The following is a 21601-nucleotide window of genomic DNA, read 5'->3' as shown; positions in this document are numbered from 1 at the left end:
CGTTTTCTTCAAGTCCCGAGAGTCCGTCCAATATTGTGTGGGCTTCCCAAATTTGGTTGCAGCAGTATTAGTAATAAAAGGGCACAATCTGCCAAGGGAAATTGTGTCTGAAGGGCATGAAACGATCCACCGTGACAGCTGCGTTAAATAAATGGACAAAGAATATTTTTTTCTTCTGGTAACAATAAATTTGTCTAGGTGGCAACAAGCTGTTCCACAGGCTGAATGACTTCATTTCTTTGGTAAGGATTCTCAGAGCATTCCAATGATGTTGAAATCTCAGATTGGGAAAACCTGACTTTGGCTGGTGAAGTCATGTTGTTCTCTCTCATTTAAAAGCACACTAATGACAGATTATTCTTCTGCAGGAAGCATACTTTCTGATGTGACTTGCAAATCACGATTCTTCATAATTTTTAACTATTCAATTGGATTGTATGTAGGCTTTTTGGGGATAAGTTAATATATTTGTTTCAGTGTAATATTACAACTCTACTTTTCCAATTCAATCCTTTCATAAAAGCCACTGCTGAAATCCTAATGAGGATCTCCACAGTATCTAAAGGATTGTTCAGAGACTAACAGGTTTCAGAAAATAGTTAAAACAATGCCTTACAAACAGACAGTAACAACCATGTATTTTGTTGACCAACAGAGGCGAGGAACAATTAATGGACAGGGTTCACAAAGCCGACTGAAGCAAAGTCCAAAAAATACCAAATCCTACCTGATGGGTGAAAGATACAACCCTAGCTTTTACCAGCACCAAATCTTCCCTTCTAAAGACTGGGAATTAATAATGCAAGTTAAGTCGTTTATCTATGTCAATGTAAAGATATAAGGAAAAAAAAGCCATGGCATTTCCAGAACTGACTTAACATTCTACGCTGCTTTCACTCTTTCACACCATAGTCAGACCACCATGCTTAATGAGCAATCCTACAGTCAAACAGCAGCAGCATGTCTTAGGTTACACACTCCCTTGCAAAAAGCATGTGTACTTCTACTGCAAGACAGTTTCAATATTCTTAAAAACAGCAGGCCATCTTGAGAAAAACTGAAGTGCCATGAGAAATCATAATTCACAGAAAATATTGTTTTAACAGTCAACTCTGCTCAAGAGGTAGCGGTTCCATCCTGCAGCAGCTGAAGATTTTTTCCGAGTTGTATTTTTAAATGTGATGCACTGCACAGAACAGTCCAACTTACGACTCAGCACAACTTAGAGTTAGCATGGTCAAAGACAGATCATTATCCAAGCGCTGGATGCACACTTTCCTATTTAGCCATCAAAGAAAGCGGGTATTCTTTCTGTTCAGTGCTGTGAAAGAATCTACTGCCAGTATCGGCGAGTAGATGATGAGTAAGAACTAAATCAAGATCAAAACTTAGTTGATTCTGTAGTGAAGGCTTTTCCAGACAAAAGCAAAATCACTAATCACCAACCTCTGACTACGAGCCAAGCATGGGACTACCCAGCTACTCTCAGTTCTGTCAGCAGCAATGATGAATCTTTCCTTTTGGCTCCATTTCTTCATTCACTGAAGGACTAGAGTAATTGTTACAGGCTGTAGTTATGGCATAAGTTACTTCGAGAACCACTTCCCATCAAACAAGTGGAGACCGACCTGCTAAACATTCAAAGCAACTGCAACAAAAGGCAAAGATTATGGAACGATATTTTTGCATTACAGAAATGGGTAAGTTCTGAACCTTCAGGGAACCAGGAAAACAAAAACAACAACAAAAAACCCCAAGGCCTTCAGCCTGTTCTGATCAGTCTGACAGTCTGAAACACTACGTTTTTGTAACTGAAAATTCTCCTTAAACTTGAAGATTCATACATCTTCTCTCTGTTCTCACCAGAGTAAAGTATAACTTTACATGTATTCTCTGCTTATCTCTAATTCTACATGCACCATGGAATGAACAGTGTGACCCCTCCGGGTGTTATCTACTAACGTAACTTTCAAAATTGTTAAAAACAATAAACAGTATAATCAGTTCTGCAACACACTATCCATTTGCATGCTGCAGAAATATTACTTAGCCTGGAAAGGAAAATGTTAGAAAAGCATCTGGTTCAGGTGCATTACCAAAAATACAGACAAAAATCATTATCAGTTCTTAAAAGTCAAGAAACAGCATCAACTCGTAACAATGGTGTGCCACAAGGACTCCCATTTTGTTATGGACCACCGAGGATAGGCTGAAACCCATTTTGCACATACCTGAGAGAGTAATTTCTCCAAACCAAAGCTTGCCCGATTTCCACAGCAATACACATACTGATTTCGCGTTAATTCTTTTCCCTTTGTGAACAATTTTCAGTCAGAATTCAAAGAGTACTTCGCAACATTAAAAAAAGTATATATGCTACATAGTAGTATGTATGCACAGAAAATGCACATTTATTACCTTCCATTTTAAAACCACTGCATTTGGGGAGCTTGATTTTCTTGTATTAAACACATTCAGAGCACAACACAAGTTCAGCTATTCCCCTCGTTCACCAGTGGGCTTTCAATCATGCATCACAGATGAGGCTGAGAAACATCCAGTAAATCAAAATATGAAGAGTGACAAACCAAACCATCCATTAGCACCACGGCTCTCCTTTAGCCGCATGAACTACCACCAGACCAGAACTAGTTGATTTGCCAACCTAAATGCAAACCGTACTGCAATCACTCAGCAGAGCAACAAAGAATAGCAGAGAAGGAAATTCAGGACCTCATTTTCTTCCCTCAGAAAGATCAGGAGAAAAAATTTAGTTCACCAGTAAAACGGCAGCCATTTTCGGATTTAAACACCTTCCCTGGTCACAACATTTTTAACACAAGGCATTTGCTTCAAAACTTGAGAGGACAAAAGAACGTTCTCACCAGCAAACCTGATGCTGTGCAGAAGCCATATACCAGCACCTATGAAGAATTTGTACCACTTTTAATAGTATGGACTGCTATTCATTTATATTTTTTAGCAAGCTTAAACACATTTATTAAAGGAATAGAAGGGTATAACTTCTGGTCTTTGCTGCTTCTTTTCATGATGTTTCTCCTAAGAGACAGTAGACTTAGGAATGGAATGAAATACCCTGATAGGGATCAGTGTTGACTAAAAGACAGAGTAAGACCAAAATGAATTTTCTAGGCTACTCTCCAGAAAACTGTGCAATACCCGTTTTCAAGTTGAGCATTAAATAAATGTTTTTCACACATTACTACCTTGAGTATTTCAGAGCCATCCAACAGAATTTATACTCACGTAGTAATGGAAATTTGACATAACTGAGAAACTAGGATTCAAAAAAATAACAATCATTCCTGCTCTCCAGGAGGAATGAGAATGGTATGACTCCTAAGAGCCAGCAAAACCTGGGGCCTTAATGGAGCTCTCTCTGAGAAGAGCAGAGGTGATAAACCTAGAAGACAGGACACGTTCCAGAATATGAAGCACAGCCTCTTCCAGGTAAGGACGGTTCTGAGTACTGCCAACATGTGAACACAGACCACATTTGAAATGTCAGAACAGAAATCATGCTATATGGTCCACCAAGAACACCGAGTTTATAGTGAAATTTATTGTTCTGCTTCCTAATACAATAAGCTACAAGGTACATACAGTATAAAACGAGAACGGCCACGAAGCAAAGGTGATAAACATTCTGTGATGGTACAGTGGAGGTAACATCTGTCTAGTCCTTCCACTTTATCCCACAAACAGCAGCTAAAACTAATGGCCCTCCCCCTCCCTCCCCTCCAAAAATATTAAAAAGTAAACTGTCTCTCTCACTTAGGAGCAGTGGGATTCGGTGTGGGGTTTCTTTTTTTTGTTTTCTTTTTTCTTTTTTTTTTTTTGAGAGCACTGGTTATCTGCCAATATCTCAAGAAAATTGCTGAAACTAAAATAACAAAGAAAAACTGTGAAGGTGGGAGTGACATGACCCATGCAAGATGCTCATGACACCTTGGTTGACTTCTCCTCAGAGCAAATGGCCTGTAAAGAAAGGAAAAGTTTGTTACACCCGGTAAAACAGCAATTAATGTGGTCAGAGTTAAGATACAGTAAGCCAAATCTGAACTAGGTAGGACTAGGCATGCAGTTAAACTACTCTTTTAATGAAAACGTTATTTTCCTGATAATAAGGGTTGGAGAGAGTTGACAATCCTTCACCTTTTATTTTTAGATGCTGTACAGGAGGGTGCACATTGAATGGGCACAGCTGATGCCTATTACACAAGGTACCAAATAAAATACTCTTGTCTGGGAGAACTCTAACAATGACAGGAACTGCAACCTTAACTCTTAAAAAATCTAAAACCCATGAAGGCTATAAACACGCAGGAAGAGTGAATACTTACCTTAAAGGCACAAAATTCCATTTAACCACTTTTTCATATATACTTGGTGCGGTTGAGGGCTCTCTCAGCAAGATGACCACTTTCATCTGTTATCTTCTCCCAATCTGTTTGTCCAACAACAAAACCAATGGCCCTTTTCCTGTCTGCATCTTTTTTTTCTTCTAGATCTGCCCACCGCACCTATGGAGAACACACTATCAGTAAGACAACCTCTTAAAAAATCCTGAGACAAGTCTAGGCTTTCCACTGCAGATAAGAATACAAGAATTCTCTAATTTGTACTCATTTTCCTTTGAACATGTAAATATTGATTTGTTTTCCAATGGGTAAGGATGCAAACTACAGGAGTTATATTATTTCTAATTTAGTATCTCAGGTGTCCCATGGAGTAGAAGAAAGGTACAGATGATGAGCCTTTTCCATTTCAATGCTATAATTCTGAGAGCTGAAGCGTAATTACTACAATTATTTCTCCGTTCAAAGCAACGCTTTCTGCAGGAAGAACGATCAAAGATTCATTTAATGTCCTCCTTTTTTGTACAACTTGTCTTTCAGTTGCACAATGGAAACATCTAGAAGATGACTAATGAAACTACAGACAGACAGTGTTAAAGAGCAACTCAGCACTGAATGAGTGATTGAGGGACAATTTTCTTCTCTATCTTCTGTGATACGTGTCTATTTACATCTTCCTGCTATTTCTTTACACTAAAAAACTTCTTCATGTGTTTTTTATCTCCCATCTTTACAGGTGCAGCCATCTCCTCTGTGGCTCTTCATGGTCACACAGATGACTTGCATTCCTCCCCCTCAGACATACACTCCCTCAACCCACAAACACAGACAGCAATGGGAGGGAGTGCAAGAGGGAGGAGGGAGTGAGGGAGGTGATGATGAAGGAAAACAGTCCAGAAACTCAGCTGGAACACACAGTTGCAGGATGAGAAAAAACGGTAAGTGAAGGAACTCTTCCTTGACATCCTAACTGATTAGTCTCACTTGGGCTGACTTCTTATTTGGGGACGTAGGCTTGTCACCTTTCTGCCAGCACCTCCCTATTTCACAGTCTACTTGGATCTCCCCAGGCATTCCTGCTGATAACCAATGTCTGCGTTCTTCCACCATCACTTTCTCTGCCAGTGCCTTAGTATTTCCATTTCCCTCACGCATGCTGTCCCGTTTTGTGTTTGACATTACAGAACAAAACAGAGTCTCAACACCAACAGTTAACTCAAATTACTTTTAGTGGCAAAAGCTGGTCTTTCTGTTTTGGAGGAGAAAAAAAAAAAAAAGGCATTACCTCTTCCTATTACCTCTCTCATCATCTTCTGATTTTTTGCCCGTTTTTTCACAATGGTATTTGAAGAGGTAGCATTTTGTGTTCAGAACAGAAATACATATAAAGTGGTTGAAGCCAACTTCTTATACACCATCCCCCAAGCTATATGTAAGGTATATGCAGGAGGTAACATCTACAAGACTTAATTGATATAAAACCTACATAGCTGATACTTTCCTCAGCTGAACCTTTTTGAACATAAGAACAGCCTACCATTTCTCTGCCTACTTATTACAAAACCTGACAAAAAATCAGCTTAATAAATTCATCACCTTATCTTGGAATCTGCACTGTATATCACACTATCTCATGACAAAACATACAGCATAAGAACAGGACTCTGTGGGTTGCTCTGAAACAAAGCGCGTCATCTCCCCTGGCAAGAAATGGGACATGATTCCATTCTCAATCTCAAAAGCCATATCACGCATAGTTAATCTTTACTATTTACAATGCCTCACTTCGTTATAATGAATCTGTTTACCTCTGGAAGACCCTACCCTCAAGAATATTCTCTTACAGAATCTAATGGAATAGCGAAATGAAAAGTGAGTCAGTGAAATTGCCATATTCATAGACACTGAACGACTTGACACAAACTCTTTTTCACAGAGACCGTTAAATGGTCATACACAGACGGTAAGTCATTTGAAAATTTATTACCCTTTTCTTTCCAGGTTCAGAAGCACGTGTATCATAGTCATCCGGAAGCTGTAGATAATCTTCCATTCTGCTGGCAATTGCTTCCCAGTCACGTTTCCTTTTAGTGCCAGTCCGCAAACCATCCAGCTTGTCTGAGAACAAACACAGAGCCTCAGAGTTAAAGGAGAATTTTTTTTTCCATTATTCACACAAACAAGACGAGAGTGGAAAAATTTTCAAAAGAATGAGCAGCAGAACTTGTACATCCAGCTTGTCTTGACAGGTAGAATGATGACAGTTGAAATAAACTAGAGAAGACTCAACAGCATTTTCAAGTTTTATTGATCTTTCACATTAACTGTGTGGCAATAACACTCAGTCTTGTTATTTGTACGAGGGAAAAAAGCTTGTTCTTCTGGATATTCACACTATATGGAGTCTGTCCTTACAGGTACAATGTAGCCACAAATAGCTAGGAACCACATATCCACCTTTCTGTATTTGAACACAATACTAAAGCTGTAGCATTTTCCCCAAATTTGGGGTTTAATACTGTGTCAAACACGGCATACATGCAGTATCAGGGAACAAGTGACGATCATAGAAATTAACGCATCAAAGACAAGTTTTTTGAGATACTGTTTCTGCTAAACAAAAAGCTCCTTGGAAACCCTGATCCCCGCCCCCCAACCCCCCCCCTTACTTTTTCTCTCCCCACAAGGAAAACACACTCAAAAAATCCTCCAGGATCGGAAAAAAAACCCTCTCAGAATCTTTTGTTTCATGGTGTAAGAGGTCAGTCATGAATATTTGAGCAGTGTTTGTCCCACAGTCATAATTTTCTTCTTTTTCTTATTGAATCGATAAGGCATGAGAAGAAACAATTCCATTCCTAGGTTCTAAAATTTTGTTCCTCTTTGGACACTTTATTTTCAGTGAAAAAACAACACATTCTTGAAATAATGTGGCAAACTGCTTTTAGAAAGATGAAGTATTCATTGTAATATTACGAACAATAAAGCCTGAAAACGAAAATCAGCTTTACAAGTCAGAGCAAATCCTAGTACTTCTGTCGATGTATGCTACCATTTTATAGGACAACAATTCAAGTATATGCAGAAGGAACACTAAGCTTGGCAGTTATATTCTGTAAACCATTTCCAGTGATGTCAGTAACATTGTTTCAGAAGTCACTGATGTAATTAAATTCACCCACAAAAGGCCTCAGAATTCAACCAAATAGAAGGCAGCATATTTTCTGGACAGCAGAAGAGGATGTTCAAAGGTATGTATTTAAAGAAGCTCAGTTCAGAGATGAGTTGTTTTTTTTTCTTAATATGAGAGAGAAAAGAGCAACAACGGAGATAATGTGAGGCAATGGTGATGCAGACATGCCAGTATAATTTAAATGCCATAAACTAATGAAGTAATTTCTCCCTCATACAACTCTAGAGTTTTTAAAGACTCCACCTTTGCCCCATTTCCCTGGAACAGATAAAGAATTTCTGCTAAGAAAACGTTTTAATCCCCCTCTGCCTTTTATAAAAGTCAACATAACAGTGCAGGATATTTGTATCTGTTACGTGGTATCTTGTGACACAATTCAGTTAAGGTTCTTCTTTTGCTCTAAGTTATATCTGCCAAATTTGAAGCTCAATCTCCACAGAAAGACGGCACTCGCTCTAGAAGACAAAATTAATTTATACAATATTCCCCTGTTACTCCAGCATGTAACATACTTGCACTGCTCCTCAGTATTACTCTCAGAACAATCAGCACAGACCATTCGTAGCATAAGGGTTTCCAGAAAAAAAACCAAACAACAACCCAACCCAAAACATTGAAAAGGAGAGCAACAAACGCATTGGGGAGCATTTAGGAACATGAAGAACTGAAAATTCAGGAGCTCTCTCTTGGCAAGTATCTGTACAGAGACATATTCCTGTTGGAAGGCAATGTGCTACGATGCAAGCTCATCCCGTCACCAGTGTGGAAGAAAAGAGTTCGTTCTCCCCCCTCCCTGCTGCACACAGGCCAACTGAAAATATCGCCAAGAGATGTGTAGTTCTCACACATCAACAGAGGAGTTCAGGAGGCATTCAGGGTGTGAAGTTCCCCTCTGATCCTTTTTGTTACTGCTACAAAGAATTTATTTTAAAATGTGATCTCCTTCCATGTATGAAGTTGGATTGCCTTTCCAGAGGGATCTGCTTCCATCCATACTATCGTGGTTCAAAGCACAGGTGCCATGCAGTAGACACACTACAGAAGTGTCAAAAGCCTACCACAAAGCATCATTTCAGAACATTCTTTTCTGAAAATAAGACAAGGTGTCATTTTGTAACAATGGTACTTGTGAATATATATGGAGGATGACTGGTGTTAAACTATCAAACATCATTTTACCATTTCAATTTTAAAAACAACGAAGCAGCAGCATTTCTAGAAACCCGCAGAAGTTAAAAACTCACCTTTAGAATTTTAATAATAAAGCATCAGAAAGTGACTTAATTAGCTCCTTCAAAAACTAAATGAATCTTTTGCCCTTCTTATACAATAAAGCCACAACGTTTTATGTAAAAAGTTATTTGTGTTCTAGAGTAAATTTTACAAAGGTACCAAAACTTCAGCTATGCCAGAGCTCTTTTCTCCTTTCCTGAAATTTCAGAGAACTCACCACTAAGCCGCAATTGGAAACAGAGTATTGTGCTAAACACTTTGAATACAGTCAAATTTTTAAAGTGCGAATCCACTTCTGTAAATGCAAGAACCAGTGTGCATTATGCACTGAGACAGACCAGTAATTAGACTTTAGAATAAAAATGTGGCTGTGCACTCACAGCACATAAGGAAATGATATACCACACACATACTCAGGGTGAGGAATGCATCACCCCTGCCAAAGTAAATCTGAACTAAAACAAGAGCTCTGGGGCATACAGTATGGCGATTGTCACAAGTCAGTGTCACAGCTAAAGAACTACAACTTTTCAGAGGCTTATTACAATCAGTAAGATCTTATTGTGATTTCCTGTAACAACGCTTACTCAGAAAGAAAATAAAAGCAGAACAAGACTTAGTGTTGTTTTTGGATTCTGCACTTAAATCACTTCTGCAAATGTGTGCCTTCTGGGACCAAGGCAAAAAACCTAACGGGAAGGCCAGCTCCCAGGAAATAACAAATGCATACCACAGTTTACATGCCTTTCAGGAGGTAATTTTAATTGGTAATCTACAACAAAGTCTTATTGTGAAATAAATATAATAATTCTTACTCACAGACTGCAAGCACTTATAATGCATACCTTGAGCTAAAATTTGCCTGCCTTTGCAGAGCAATTTCTCAAAGAAACATCATTCTTTCTATATGAATGCCTGGCTTTTAAAAAAATGTATGTTCTTTCAGAATTTACTTTTAATCTATGGTTCTATATATTTATAAAAATTAATCTAGAAGGTAGTTATGAAAGCAAAACAGTGAATATAGATTTAATAGAAAGACCTTCTTGGCACCTGTATCTGTGTCTTGCAGCATGCTAACATCCAGTTTGTTAATGGAGTTTTTGATTGTTAAAGGATTATTGCGACAGCCTTGCAAGTAACTTACATTAGCATAAAACTGACCCTGCTACCTGCTCCTCCTTTTTACACTTAAGTGGAGACCATATAAAAATCCTGCGTTTTATATTACAGGGTTTTCATATGCAAAGAAACACAACACAGTTCTTAATTTCTATTTTTTAGCAGTATTTGATCATGAGAGAGGTCAATTTTGAAAGCTATCTGTAAATTTCTACTGCAGTCACAGTCTCCACGCTGCCAGAAACTACACACAAAACTTCAGTATTTTTAGAACACACTTTGGACTCCTGTGGTATCTGTAAAACACACGGGATGACTTAAAGTTCACCGCATCCAGTGCAATGCATCTGTTCCTACTACTCAGTATTTAAAGTAGTCTATGTTATTTGGAATACAACACAAAGTATCAGAGCATTCTTCAACAATACAGTTTTCCAGTACCATGATTTCATACATAATTGGGATAAAAATCATTACAAACTTGAGAAATAATCTTAAGATATTAAAACAATCAACTCTTAACAAAAATGCAGAGCAATCCTGAATTAATTCTAACTGCCTAGCTGTTTGATATGCCAGAATCATTAAGTACAAGGCTCCTCCAGTGGTACTGCAGGTGCCACAGTGTCAATATATTCCACTAATATTTAAATGACTTAAAAGAGAGCACAGCAGCAGAAGAGATGGTGCAACTAAGCAGTTAACAGCAAAGGATGAAAGGCTGCTTTACGTAAGGCAGAACTTCTAATACTGTTTCTATGGTGCAATTGTGGTTTTGGTTATTGGAAAGTTATGATACACAGGGCTGTACCACACATGCGGAAGCAAACCTCAAAAATGTTAAGACATGCTGTGTCCCATTCAGATATTTGTTACTTCTCATAGATGTGACAGAAAATAGCAGTTTTATGCAGATTGCACTGATAAAATCTTCACTTAGAACCATTACTATTCAGTTGGGAAAAAAAACCCCAAAACAAACAAACTCCCAAACTGATCATAATGACTAAAACCCCCTTTCCATGTGTAGACCTTCCATCACAGCCATAGTGCATGCATTTCAGCCTGAAAGTTGCTTTTGACTTCCACAGAATCCTAATATTAGCACTTACATCTAACGCGACCACCAACACTAATCAGAACAAAGAGTATAGCAAAAATAGTGCCCTTGTGCTCCTGCAAAGTCCATTTTGCATCCTACTAAGAAGGATTATTCTAGTATTCTCCTGGAACTGAAAAGCATAACGCACTTTAACTTTTCAATACCCAAGTTGTTGATAGGATACACGGAGGCCTAAACATTCAGAACCAGCTTCAAAACACGGCACTACTTTGTCCTCACACGTGTCTATTTTGGAGAGCGAGAAACATCTTCAATACAGTTAGCTACTAGGCATGTCTCCAAGAAAGTAAGTTACTGATGACATTAAGGCTTGAAGAAAAGGTATGCAGTATGAACAAGAATGCAAGTGCAATGTAAGTTGACTCTGCTTTTTATAATACGGAAGAGATGAATAAAGAACAGAAATACTGCTTTTTTTAAATTTTAAGACAAAGAACTTTCCTTGAACAGATGGAAGAACAATTAATGAATATATAAAACAGTGATGGTTAGAAAGTCATAACTCCCTTGCCTTTGGCAGAAGACACATTCTTTTTCCACACAAATGTTTTTGCAGTTTCAGACACATGTGAAATCAACACATTTATTTGGTTTGGGTAAGGAGGCACAGTAAAAATAAAAAATTCAGGTTTTGCAAACATGATCAGATACCAACTATAAGAAACAGGAAAAAATAAATACCCACCTAGCTTTGCCTCAGAAGTGTCCATCTCCCATTTGCTTTTCGGAATGTAACCCTAAATCATACACAGAGAGAAGCTCGGAGGATTAGAGAGAGACACACATGCATATCACTTTTGAACTGGAAACAGCATTATAATGGGAGCTTAAGGTATTTCTTTTTGTAAGTCACAATTCTTGTTATCAGATGAAGGAAACAAATTACTCAGTATTTCAGAACTTCTGCATCCATTTCCCATTCAGTGATTTTAGCAGCCCTTGCAAATCGTTACAAGAGTGCTGCCCTCTGCAAACACAGAACTCCGGAAAGAGTCTAAAGACAGCAATGGCACTGTGTGCACAGTTACTATATTACATTTTCCCAGGTGGCAAAGTTATTGTAACGCAACTTATCAGGCATAAAGAATATTCAAAGCTTTACAAATACAAATGAAAAAGTTACCACAGTCATGAACTTTTAACATTACATCCGAGATTTACCACATACAAACTTTACTTAATCCTTTCGAAGGGACATAGTAAATTCATGTATGAGTGGTTAGTCCACATCTAAACAAAATTCTTTCCTTAGTTTAAATGCGAGTATCTGTGAATTACTAAGATTTCAGTATTATTTTTCATTTTAATATAACCCTCTTAGTTCAATGATTTTTTTAAAACACTTTTTTCCCTACAAATAGCGTCATCATGCATTTTACATATAATGATCTTTAGCCAGTTTATTCCTTGTAAACGAGCATAGTGATACTAAATTCAGTAAAAACTTATTTATTTTAGATATCTTCTTGTTATCTTTTCATTTTATACTCTTGGACAAGTGAATCCTTACTAAGCACCCCTTATAACTCATATCAGCTGTTCAGATTCAGTGTAAAACTACTTATGTTTCTCTGGAATCACATAAAAAGTTCAATGTAGTGAAATGGAACCCCTGTGAGAATATCATTATTTTAAGAATGATTTTTAATAGAGAGGGAAAAGAACTACTCTAGAAGATTTCAACAAGAAAACAACAATCCACAGACCAGTTTTATTACACTAACTTCTTTCCTGCTCTATTTATAGGTTGCCTCAGTGTGTAAAACGTGTATTTGTTAATGCTAAAGGTTACTCAATCAGTGTACTACTCCAGAGAGCTACAATGCTTTTGATTACATTCAGCACTGCTGTTCCAAAATCCCTGAAAGACCTCTTTTCTATCAAGCATATATCAGTGACTTATCAGATCTCTGTATTCTATTGTTTTTAATCAAGTCTGTAATTAATACAAACTACTACAGTTTGTGCTGCAGTATTTCCTTGTAACAAATAAACTTCATGTATATATATATATATATGCATATTCATACTTTTAAACAAAGTTGCACATTAAAGTTTGCTCAGTAAGTTTACACCACAGCTAGAAGCTTGTATTGAACAAAGTGATGTGATACACTGGTGAGAACACTAAGTTAAAAGCATCAATAATTCATACCATCAAGCACAGAAAAGCAAGAATTGTCTGAATGCTACAAACAACCCTATGGGAGTTGATAATAGCAACAAAAGAGTGACTTTGATGGTGTGAAATGGCCTATTGTGTGCTGAATCTGTACAATATCCCGGTCCTCAAATAGGATAAGAAAAGATTCAGACTTCATGCTTTGGTACAAGACAGCTGGATATTTCAAGGACATCTGCCAGATAGCAGGAACTGCAGACCTCTCTCTTTTCCACAGGATTAAATGCAGCAAAACGAATTGAAGAACCCTTACCAACTGCTCTCAAGAAGGCAGATACCAAATACAGTGTACTGTTCCACCTTTCTGTCTGACATAACCCTCTCCGAGATTAGCCATGTGACTGAACAGCAGAGATTACATATGGCAGGTATTTCTTTGCTATTTTTCATGTCTTGTGAATCTGAATAGAAAACGTTCTTATAAGTAGATTACTTTTAGTTATGAATAATTTGCATAGTTTTCACCACCAAGATTTCTCCTTTGTCTCATAAAGAAAAGGCCTATTGTTTTATTGGCTGCACATTAGGACACTCCCCAGAGCCCATAAACACACACATACACACACACTCTCTTGTGCACAGATGTCTCAAAAACTAAAGACAACCTTCTCTTCCAGGTATAGCTCATTTCCAAGAAACGAGACTAGCAGCCATATTCTTGTAAACATGGATGCGCCTTTGAAATGTTCTAACCACACTTTATGCAGTCTCATACTCTGTGCCAAAGAATAATGTAGTAAAGAGAATAAATAAGTCATGTTGCAAAAAACCAGATGTTTATTAAAATCCACTCTTCCTAAGCTTAATTTTTTTTATTCTGTACCTTCAACTGCTTTCTAAACTGTCACTCCTGAGGAATACTGAATTTCCATCAAGAAAAAGGACTTGCTCGTCTCAGACATTTTCGGTTACTTCCTGTTTATTGGAGTTTAACTGCTTGGTTGTGGGAACCAGGGTTTGACACGTTCAACTCATCAAGCACTGAGTAGCTGCAGCTCCAACACATACCAAGAAGTTACATTAGGAAGCCTTTCGTAGCCTTTTAAATACATACCTAAAACCACCAGCCCTCAGGGCAATTCTCTAACCTTCATTTACCCAAGAGACCTAATCCCTCATCTTGGAGATACCTACTGACAAACAAAGTCAGCGAGCCTTGGCAGAGAAAGCATTCTTCTTCAAAACTGTTGTCATATACTGTGACAGTCAAGAAGAGGTCTTTAGACACGTGAGAGGAAATAAGCTAAATTAATCTTTGCCCATTCTTCCCATCCTCAACTTAGTGTAATTCTTAGATAATCTGGAAGGCAATGCTATAGTATAGTGCAACTTATAAATGGCTGTAAGAGGCATGTTGCCACTCTCCACTGATAATGGTTTGTGGCATACACTCACAGATTCTTAAAAAAATCAGTTAGGAATAGTATGATTTAACATTAAAGTTCTCCTAGAAGTGTTTAAGGAATAAACAACTAGAAATCTGTGTATTAAGATCGCACTGCTAAGAATGGCAGTGGGTTGGCGTTTATAAGACTGAGATTCTCCCTCAGACACATTAACAAACATTTTGTTAGAGATGGTTGATGTGTCTCCTACCAGTTCACTTTCTTCCTCCTCTGCTGAATCCTTCTTGACTTCTTCTTTCTGGTCTTCAATATTTGCATCAAAATCCTCCATCTCCACCTGTTCCAAAGCACAAACACAGACTTACAAGGCACGGCTTGACTTGTAAATATTGGGGTTTTAGCAGAGTAAGTAGAAGATTACAAGTTCAAATAAAAGAGGAAAGAAAGGATTCATCTTGGAAAGTATGATGATGCAATATATATGAGTACTGGCTCCATTTTAGCTTCCCTCAGAAGCATGCTCTGCTCTAGCTAGTGACAAACTGTGTGGGAAAGTAGCACTTGTTTAATCTCTTCTTTCACATGCTTTCTTTGTGCTGTCAGTGTCTGTAACAGTAAGATCCTTCTCTTGCTTCCCATGTAATCACATCTCGAAACTTGAAATCTCAGAAAAAGATCTTAAACTTGCCATTTACATATCACTGGAATGGCGTGCTCTGCATAAAACATCTCTAATCGAGCTCTTATCTTGTATATATTTAAGTATCACAGTGAAGAATAACAACCACAGAGGTTAAAGCATCCATTTTCTTTGTTATGTTAAGGCACACATCTAACCCTACCCATCTAACAGAATTCTTTCTGGGGTCCACATCTCTAATAGGGATTCATGTGTATACCATAGAATACCTAAAACTCTCCAAGTACGTACAGTTCTTCATACCGTTAGTAAAACCTTGATACAAACAGAGTAAATCCCAAATCTGCCCTTCTCCGCGTCTACATGAGAGCTGAGCTTTTTGCTGTCCTCTAGAAGATTACTATTTTCTGACACGAGGAACTTGGAGATTCAAAAATAACCTGCTGATCTCACCACAAACTGCAAAGAGTAAACTCTCTTCCTACTTCAGCAGTTCACCGCTTTCTACGACCACGGCAAGAGCTGTTCTGACAGCAACATACAACTATGGCACATTTTCGATGACCATACGATTAACATACTACTTTATTCCCAGAGCACCTGAAACACCTGCCAAAGAAAAATGCAACAACAGAGAAAGCCAACACACCAAAGATGCATGTCATGGCAAACTGGAGATGGAATAAAAAAGAGGCAATCCTCTACAGCAAGTGTAATTTTCTGCTACAAGTTATTTCTTCATTCTCTGCTACAGGTCTGTATGTCTCAAAGCAGGGACTGAGAGTAGTTCAAATTTGTTTATTTATTTTATCAAACTACTTCTTCAAATTATGATCCAACTAATCCAGTAATCTGAAAAAGTCCTGAGTTTCATCTGAGAGAGCAAAGATCCTCTTTAACTGGTACTCAACAGTTGCTAAGAGCAAAGTGGCTTCAACTCTTGCTCAAAGATGTATAAGTCTAGTCTCCAGAAAGGTAATATAAATGTAACATGTACTTTCATGTTTGGGTAATTGGTAGGAATAATGGAATACACTTGTCTGACACAGTGATTCTGGCTTTCTACAGTGCCAAGTATAACTGCCCTGTTGTGATCACGCTTTGCTTTGTATTTTCAGTATAGTCACATGTATGTAATTTGTAATTTTAATGAGCACAGAGATTCTCACCTCTTCGATAGCAGCATCTTGCAATAGAGAACGAATGTCCAGGCGCATCATGTGACGTGGTGCTGCCTCCCAGTGATCAGACATCTAACAAAAAACAAACAAAAATGAAGCAACTCTAAAAATATAATAGATTCAATGGAAAACTGGGTTTCTATTAATGAACAAGATGTATCTGTATTTAAGAAAATTAATTTCAGTAAGTCCCATGAAATAACTACCAGCTCTTCTTAGAGAAGTGTGAGCATTATGTAGTCTAAAAGAGGTCTATAGTTTTCCAACAACAGCAGGGCTAAAAATACAATGAAACCTATCATTAATCCTATGACTCCAGATGTATACAGTTACCCTGCTGATTTCCTTTAGCTTGCGTCCATGAATATTCCTCTTGGAACACGTCTGGTTATCCGCACTCATTTCAGCTAAGTACACCTAGAAAGAGAAAGACAATATTAAATATTGTAAATCAGTATTTAGAGCTATTTTTCTACCTGGCGATACACTCTGCAGTTGCACATTCTAAGAAAGGCAAATTTGTAACTGTAGACCACAGCATTTTTCCTGAATGAGGGAGGGACTTTGCATTCAAAAGTTTAGAAATACCAGCATATGGGTGCTAGGAAGTTCAAATGCTTTTTAGGCTCCATTACCTCAAACCCCTTGGTTTTTGCAGCACTCCAAAACTGTTCAAAATGTCGCACTCTATCATTGATAGCATCAAGGATAATGAAGGGAAAGAAGCCATCATCCAAGGTCTTTTTGAAAGTTTTAAACATGCTGGTACGATAGGTCTCTTCCATATCAGCTTCATATTCGTACTCCATCACCTTTATCAAGGACAAAAGCATTTAAGAAAGAGGACACCTATTAAATTGCTAATGTTCCACTGCTGACTGTCATGTCCACAAAGTACACTGGTGTAAGAAACACATTTTCCAGTTCAACGTTTAAGAAACTGCCCATACTGCCCTTCAGTTACATTGACTTGTTTTGAAAAACAGCCCACAGATCCCTGCACTCTTACAAAGCCACAGACTGAAATCCTGATTGCCACTGTGCTTTTCCAGAATGTTTCTTTGTCAAGATAAGCAACTGAACTAAAAGTACCTTCTTTTTCACTTTTTTCCCTGTATCTGGGTCTCTCTCTTCTTTTTCCACTTCAGTGATGAAATAGTCATCAAGGCTGAGGACTCTTGGTGCAGGTCCTCCACACTCTACTTCCTTATCCTGGAAAGAAAGCAAAAAGAAAACATGAACTCTTGCTGTAAAAATTCCATCCTGCTACAGATGATCTTCAAACTTTTTTTGGCAAAGAGCAGTCCCCTGCTCTATATTCAAAACAAGAAGCAAGCAGCATCGTTCATGTTTGGTAATAGTGCAAGGGATTCACAGGCCATATGAAGACAGAACACTGAAGAACAACAGGCTGAAATTCCAGACAAACAGAAAGCTGTTTTCCTCTGCTGTTTTGCAGAGGAAGCACGTAAAGGACAAGCAGCACTACAGACTGAGCAGTTGTTTACATACCCTGATGAGTTTTGCTACATGTGTCTTTCCACTGCCAGGCAACCCTCTCATTATGATTACAATCTGAAACAAAGAGCATGTAAGAAGACATGATACTGTACTACATTTAACAGAACTCCTTTTGCAAAAAATTTCTTCTAGAAAATTATTTGCTCTGGGCTCGCAGATCACCAAGCAAAGCCAGTAGCATACCTTACTGCCAATTTTACAAGCCAGGGCGTGAGGAGTGATAGCAGTTCTACAGAATAAATTACATTAATCATCTCAGCAGCTTATACAGTGTAAGACGTTACAGAACTGGTTCAGGTATAATTAACTGACTGAAACTTGTCTAAATGTTTTATAGCATGAATCTTGTTCTTTCTTATTTTATATGGTGCGTTGCCAAATTTCTGATTCTGTGTAAAGCCAAGTCTTTCCTCCGCTACATCAGAAACCCAAATGAAGATCTCAGAAGAGTCAAAAATACATTAATGTTATCCACTAACAGGAATTTTATCATAGGAATCCCAGGAAGTTTACATCTCCTGCAGACTCCTAATAGCTGTGTAGGCATTTGCAAAGGAACCAAGAGAATTTCCAGAGCTTCCTCACATATAGGCTTGTTCCCAACATATTCCCCTTGTGAGCATTTTACCTGAATAAAGACCTCACAGAAACCGATCACTGCTTTCAGAATGCATACTCACCCTCTCTGGCCTGCTATCCCGTCCTGGTGGCTTCAAAATATCATCTACATTTTTAGATTCTGGCTTCCTCTCCACTCGTGGAGCAGGTGGTGGCTGACGGGGCATTGAAGGAGCAGAAATAGGAATCCTTTCCTCAGGGTAATTTCTACGATCACCTTCAAATTCCAGTGTTTGGACAGAAGAATTTTCTTAGTTCAGTAAAATAAAAAAATTAAGATGTTCATACCCAGCTGAGCTGATTTAAACAGACCTTCATTATTTTAGGATAAATTCACAGATTTGTCCTCAAAATAATTCAGATTTCTTATCTTGAACATATTACAATCAAAGACATTTTTTAGCAGATTATAAAACTGTTGTGCTCCTGATCACATCACCACTCAAAACTACATGACACTCCCCAAATAAATTTTCCTGAATTATATATTCAGAACAAAGAAATACTGTAAATAAATTAATTTTCTCCTGATTAATATTTACCTCTGTGAGTCCATATTTTTCATAATATTCTAGCATGGTTTCAAGACTGAGAAACTGTACCTCCAAACATGGAAGGACCATGATCATATGCTGGACGATCTGTCTTTCGTTCATATGGTGGTCTTTCAAAACCACCCCGCCTGGAGGAGGGATGGTCTTTCTTGTCACGGTAAGACTGAGTCCTTGAAGGTGTAGGAGGAAGAACCCTGCCAAAAGAGTATCTTGCATATTTCTAGAATTTCTGCTATGCATTCCAGAGAGAAATGAACATGTATCTCATAGGCAAAATGGACAGCCTGATACTTAGCACTGCCTGAATTGTATACAGTGTTCCAAAACCACATACCTATCATCTCGGGGATGCCGCTCTTTTTCAAATCTCTCTCGTTCATAGTCCACAGGACCACGGTCTCTGTGTAATTCCCGCTCTCTCTTGAAATCCCGATGATCTGTGTTGGAATTACCTTGACGCTCAAAATAAGGCTCACGATCTCTTTCTCTGTTGTAACGACCAGGGTGCTCTGAAAGGAGAAACCCAAATTACTAAAACTTACTCTGAATTTCTTATTATTTTTGAAGGAAAAGCAATAAAGAAGAGTGCAAGAAAGGTATACAGAATGGACTTAATCAGCCACTGAATCTCTTTCCCGACTGTAAGAGACAACCATAACATACCATCCTACTTAAAGCTACGTTGCTTGCATTACTCGTCTTGACAATACGAACCGTTATTTTTATGGGCCTCTGAAAAGCAATGAAGCAGTTCTAGCTTAAACAAGAGTTACTTAGTTTAAAATACACTTTTAGTGCCTTACAACTTTTCTTAAGAGCTAACTAACTTTCTGAGAGCTAGCCAAGTGCTCCCTACCTTTTTGAAATGTTTGTCTCTCTGGTAGAGGTTCTGGTCGCAGGGTCACCCTCTCCCCATATGGAATCTGTTCCACTTTACTGGTGGTTATATCTGGTTAAAAATAATAATAAAAAAATTAAGGTCTTAAGATACCCCTCTTTCATTGCCTTTCCTCTGTCATGAAAAGTAATCAATGGCATTAAAAGTGACTGGAATCATTTACCAGAAATTCTTTTAAAGGATAATGCAAAAAGAGCTATACATAAATACACAACAACACGGTTTTGAAAGTCTGAAGTGGGTTTGTGTGTTTAAGTATGTATATCACTGCCTTAAGAATGGGACTTCTGCCTTCTTACATGAGTTTAGGCAGCACGCATGGTCACAAGATTATAAACATTAAAATGCTCTGAAATTTCAATAAGTGATAGAACTACTGTAATGTCAAGAATATTAACTGAAACGCTCACTTTAGATTCCTAACAGTGACGATTTTTCTAACAGCTTTTACTAAAACATCTACTTGATGAAATTGATAGGGCTTCAATTCATGTTATGGCACCCTAGAGAGAGAAAAAACACTCTTTAAATGGCAATGCACAATTTAAGAACTTCTTTATGACATGATTTCACTCCTGTTAAAAAATGAAGAATGAAGGAAATTAATTCTATTAAAAAACTAGTGTTGAGTTTTAGCTTTGATAAGCTCAACACTAAAAATCAGAGCCCTTGACTGTTTATATGTTAAATGCTTATCTAGGGCACACACTCTTCAGAACTAGGACTTCTTCTCCCTCCCTGCCTAGAGGGTACCTCACACTCATTAAGCACTATATAAATAATGCAAACATCAGTCACATTCTGCTTTAAGTTACAAAGTCACACCCAAGAACTGTAACAATCCAAAGCACCTTCTAACATAGTTATTTCCATACTCAGCTGCAAAGGTATTAAGGGAAAGTATCAATATCAATCTAAATATAGCACATCGATGCCATCACGTCAGTTGGTGTTTATTAGAAGCAGATGTAGCTATACACCAGTCAGTTCACATGAAGTAGCTCATTATCACAGCATTGAAGAAAACATTAAACTCAAGACTGGAGGTTACAGATTCCTTAAAACTGCATGGCTTAGCATTGGATCGCAATGTACACAGCCTACAGGTCAACTGCAGAACATCTAAAGCCTGCTTTGTGTGGCATACTCCTTAGAAAGAAGCTAGGAGGACTAGCTAGCTCTCTGTCACAGATCGAACAAATACACTGTAATACCCACCTCGCCCGTGGCCATAATCCACAGTCTGCTGAATTACAGGTGCTTTAGGAACCGGTGGAATAACTGGAGGAAGGGACACTGGTACGGCTGACGGAACAGGGGTGTGAACAGCAGGTACTTTCACAGGCGAGGAGACAGGTGGAGGCATCATTGACTCCTGTTTACACAACTCGTACTCCATATTTGCTCCTTTATCCTCATTTGTGTCCCACAGTCCGTGGAAAGAATCCTCATCCCAGCGTTCCTGTTCCACAGTAGAAGGTGATGGTTTTAAAGACTGACCATGACTTGGGGTTGTAGTTGGAGTAGAAACTGGAGCATGTGGCCTTGTCATAGGTGTAGCAGGCCTTGTCAGTGGGGCACTTGGTCTTGTCACAGGGGTGGGCTGTCTGA

At 38.2% G+C, this 21601-nt stretch overlaps 1 protein-coding gene across 1 annotated transcript in view; it reads right to left on the bottom strand.

The window, feature by feature from the left end:
* Positions 1–3563: 3563 nt before the first annotated feature.
* YLPM1 (YLP motif containing 1) overlaps positions 3564–21601 on the bottom strand; it is a 38756-nt gene continuing 20718 nt past the window's right edge. The window contains 15 exon segments of the mRNA XM_055715562.1: positions 3564–3999; positions 4365–4544; positions 6367–6497; positions 11736–11787; positions 14829–14915; positions 16388–16471; positions 16733–16816; positions 17035–17211; positions 17492–17611; positions 17912–17974; positions 18601–18755; positions 19141–19286; positions 19427–19601; positions 19949–20041; positions 21209–21452. Of these exon segments, the coding sequence (XP_055571537.1) occupies positions 4398–4544; positions 6367–6497; positions 11736–11787; positions 14829–14915; positions 16388–16471; positions 16733–16816; positions 17035–17211; positions 17492–17611; positions 17912–17974; positions 18601–18755; positions 19141–19286; positions 19427–19601; positions 19949–20041; positions 21209–21452 (1758 nt within the window). The 3' untranslated portion in view covers positions 3564–3999; positions 4365–4397.

This window comes from Falco cherrug, chromosome 7, assembly GCF_023634085.1.
Source record: "Falco cherrug isolate bFalChe1 chromosome 7, bFalChe1.pri, whole genome shotgun sequence".
NCBI classification, from domain to species: Eukaryota; Metazoa; Chordata; class Aves; order Falconiformes; family Falconidae; genus Falco; species Falco cherrug.
Note: the sequence above shows the minus strand (reverse complement) of the source record. Positions and strands in the feature narration are given on the sequence as shown.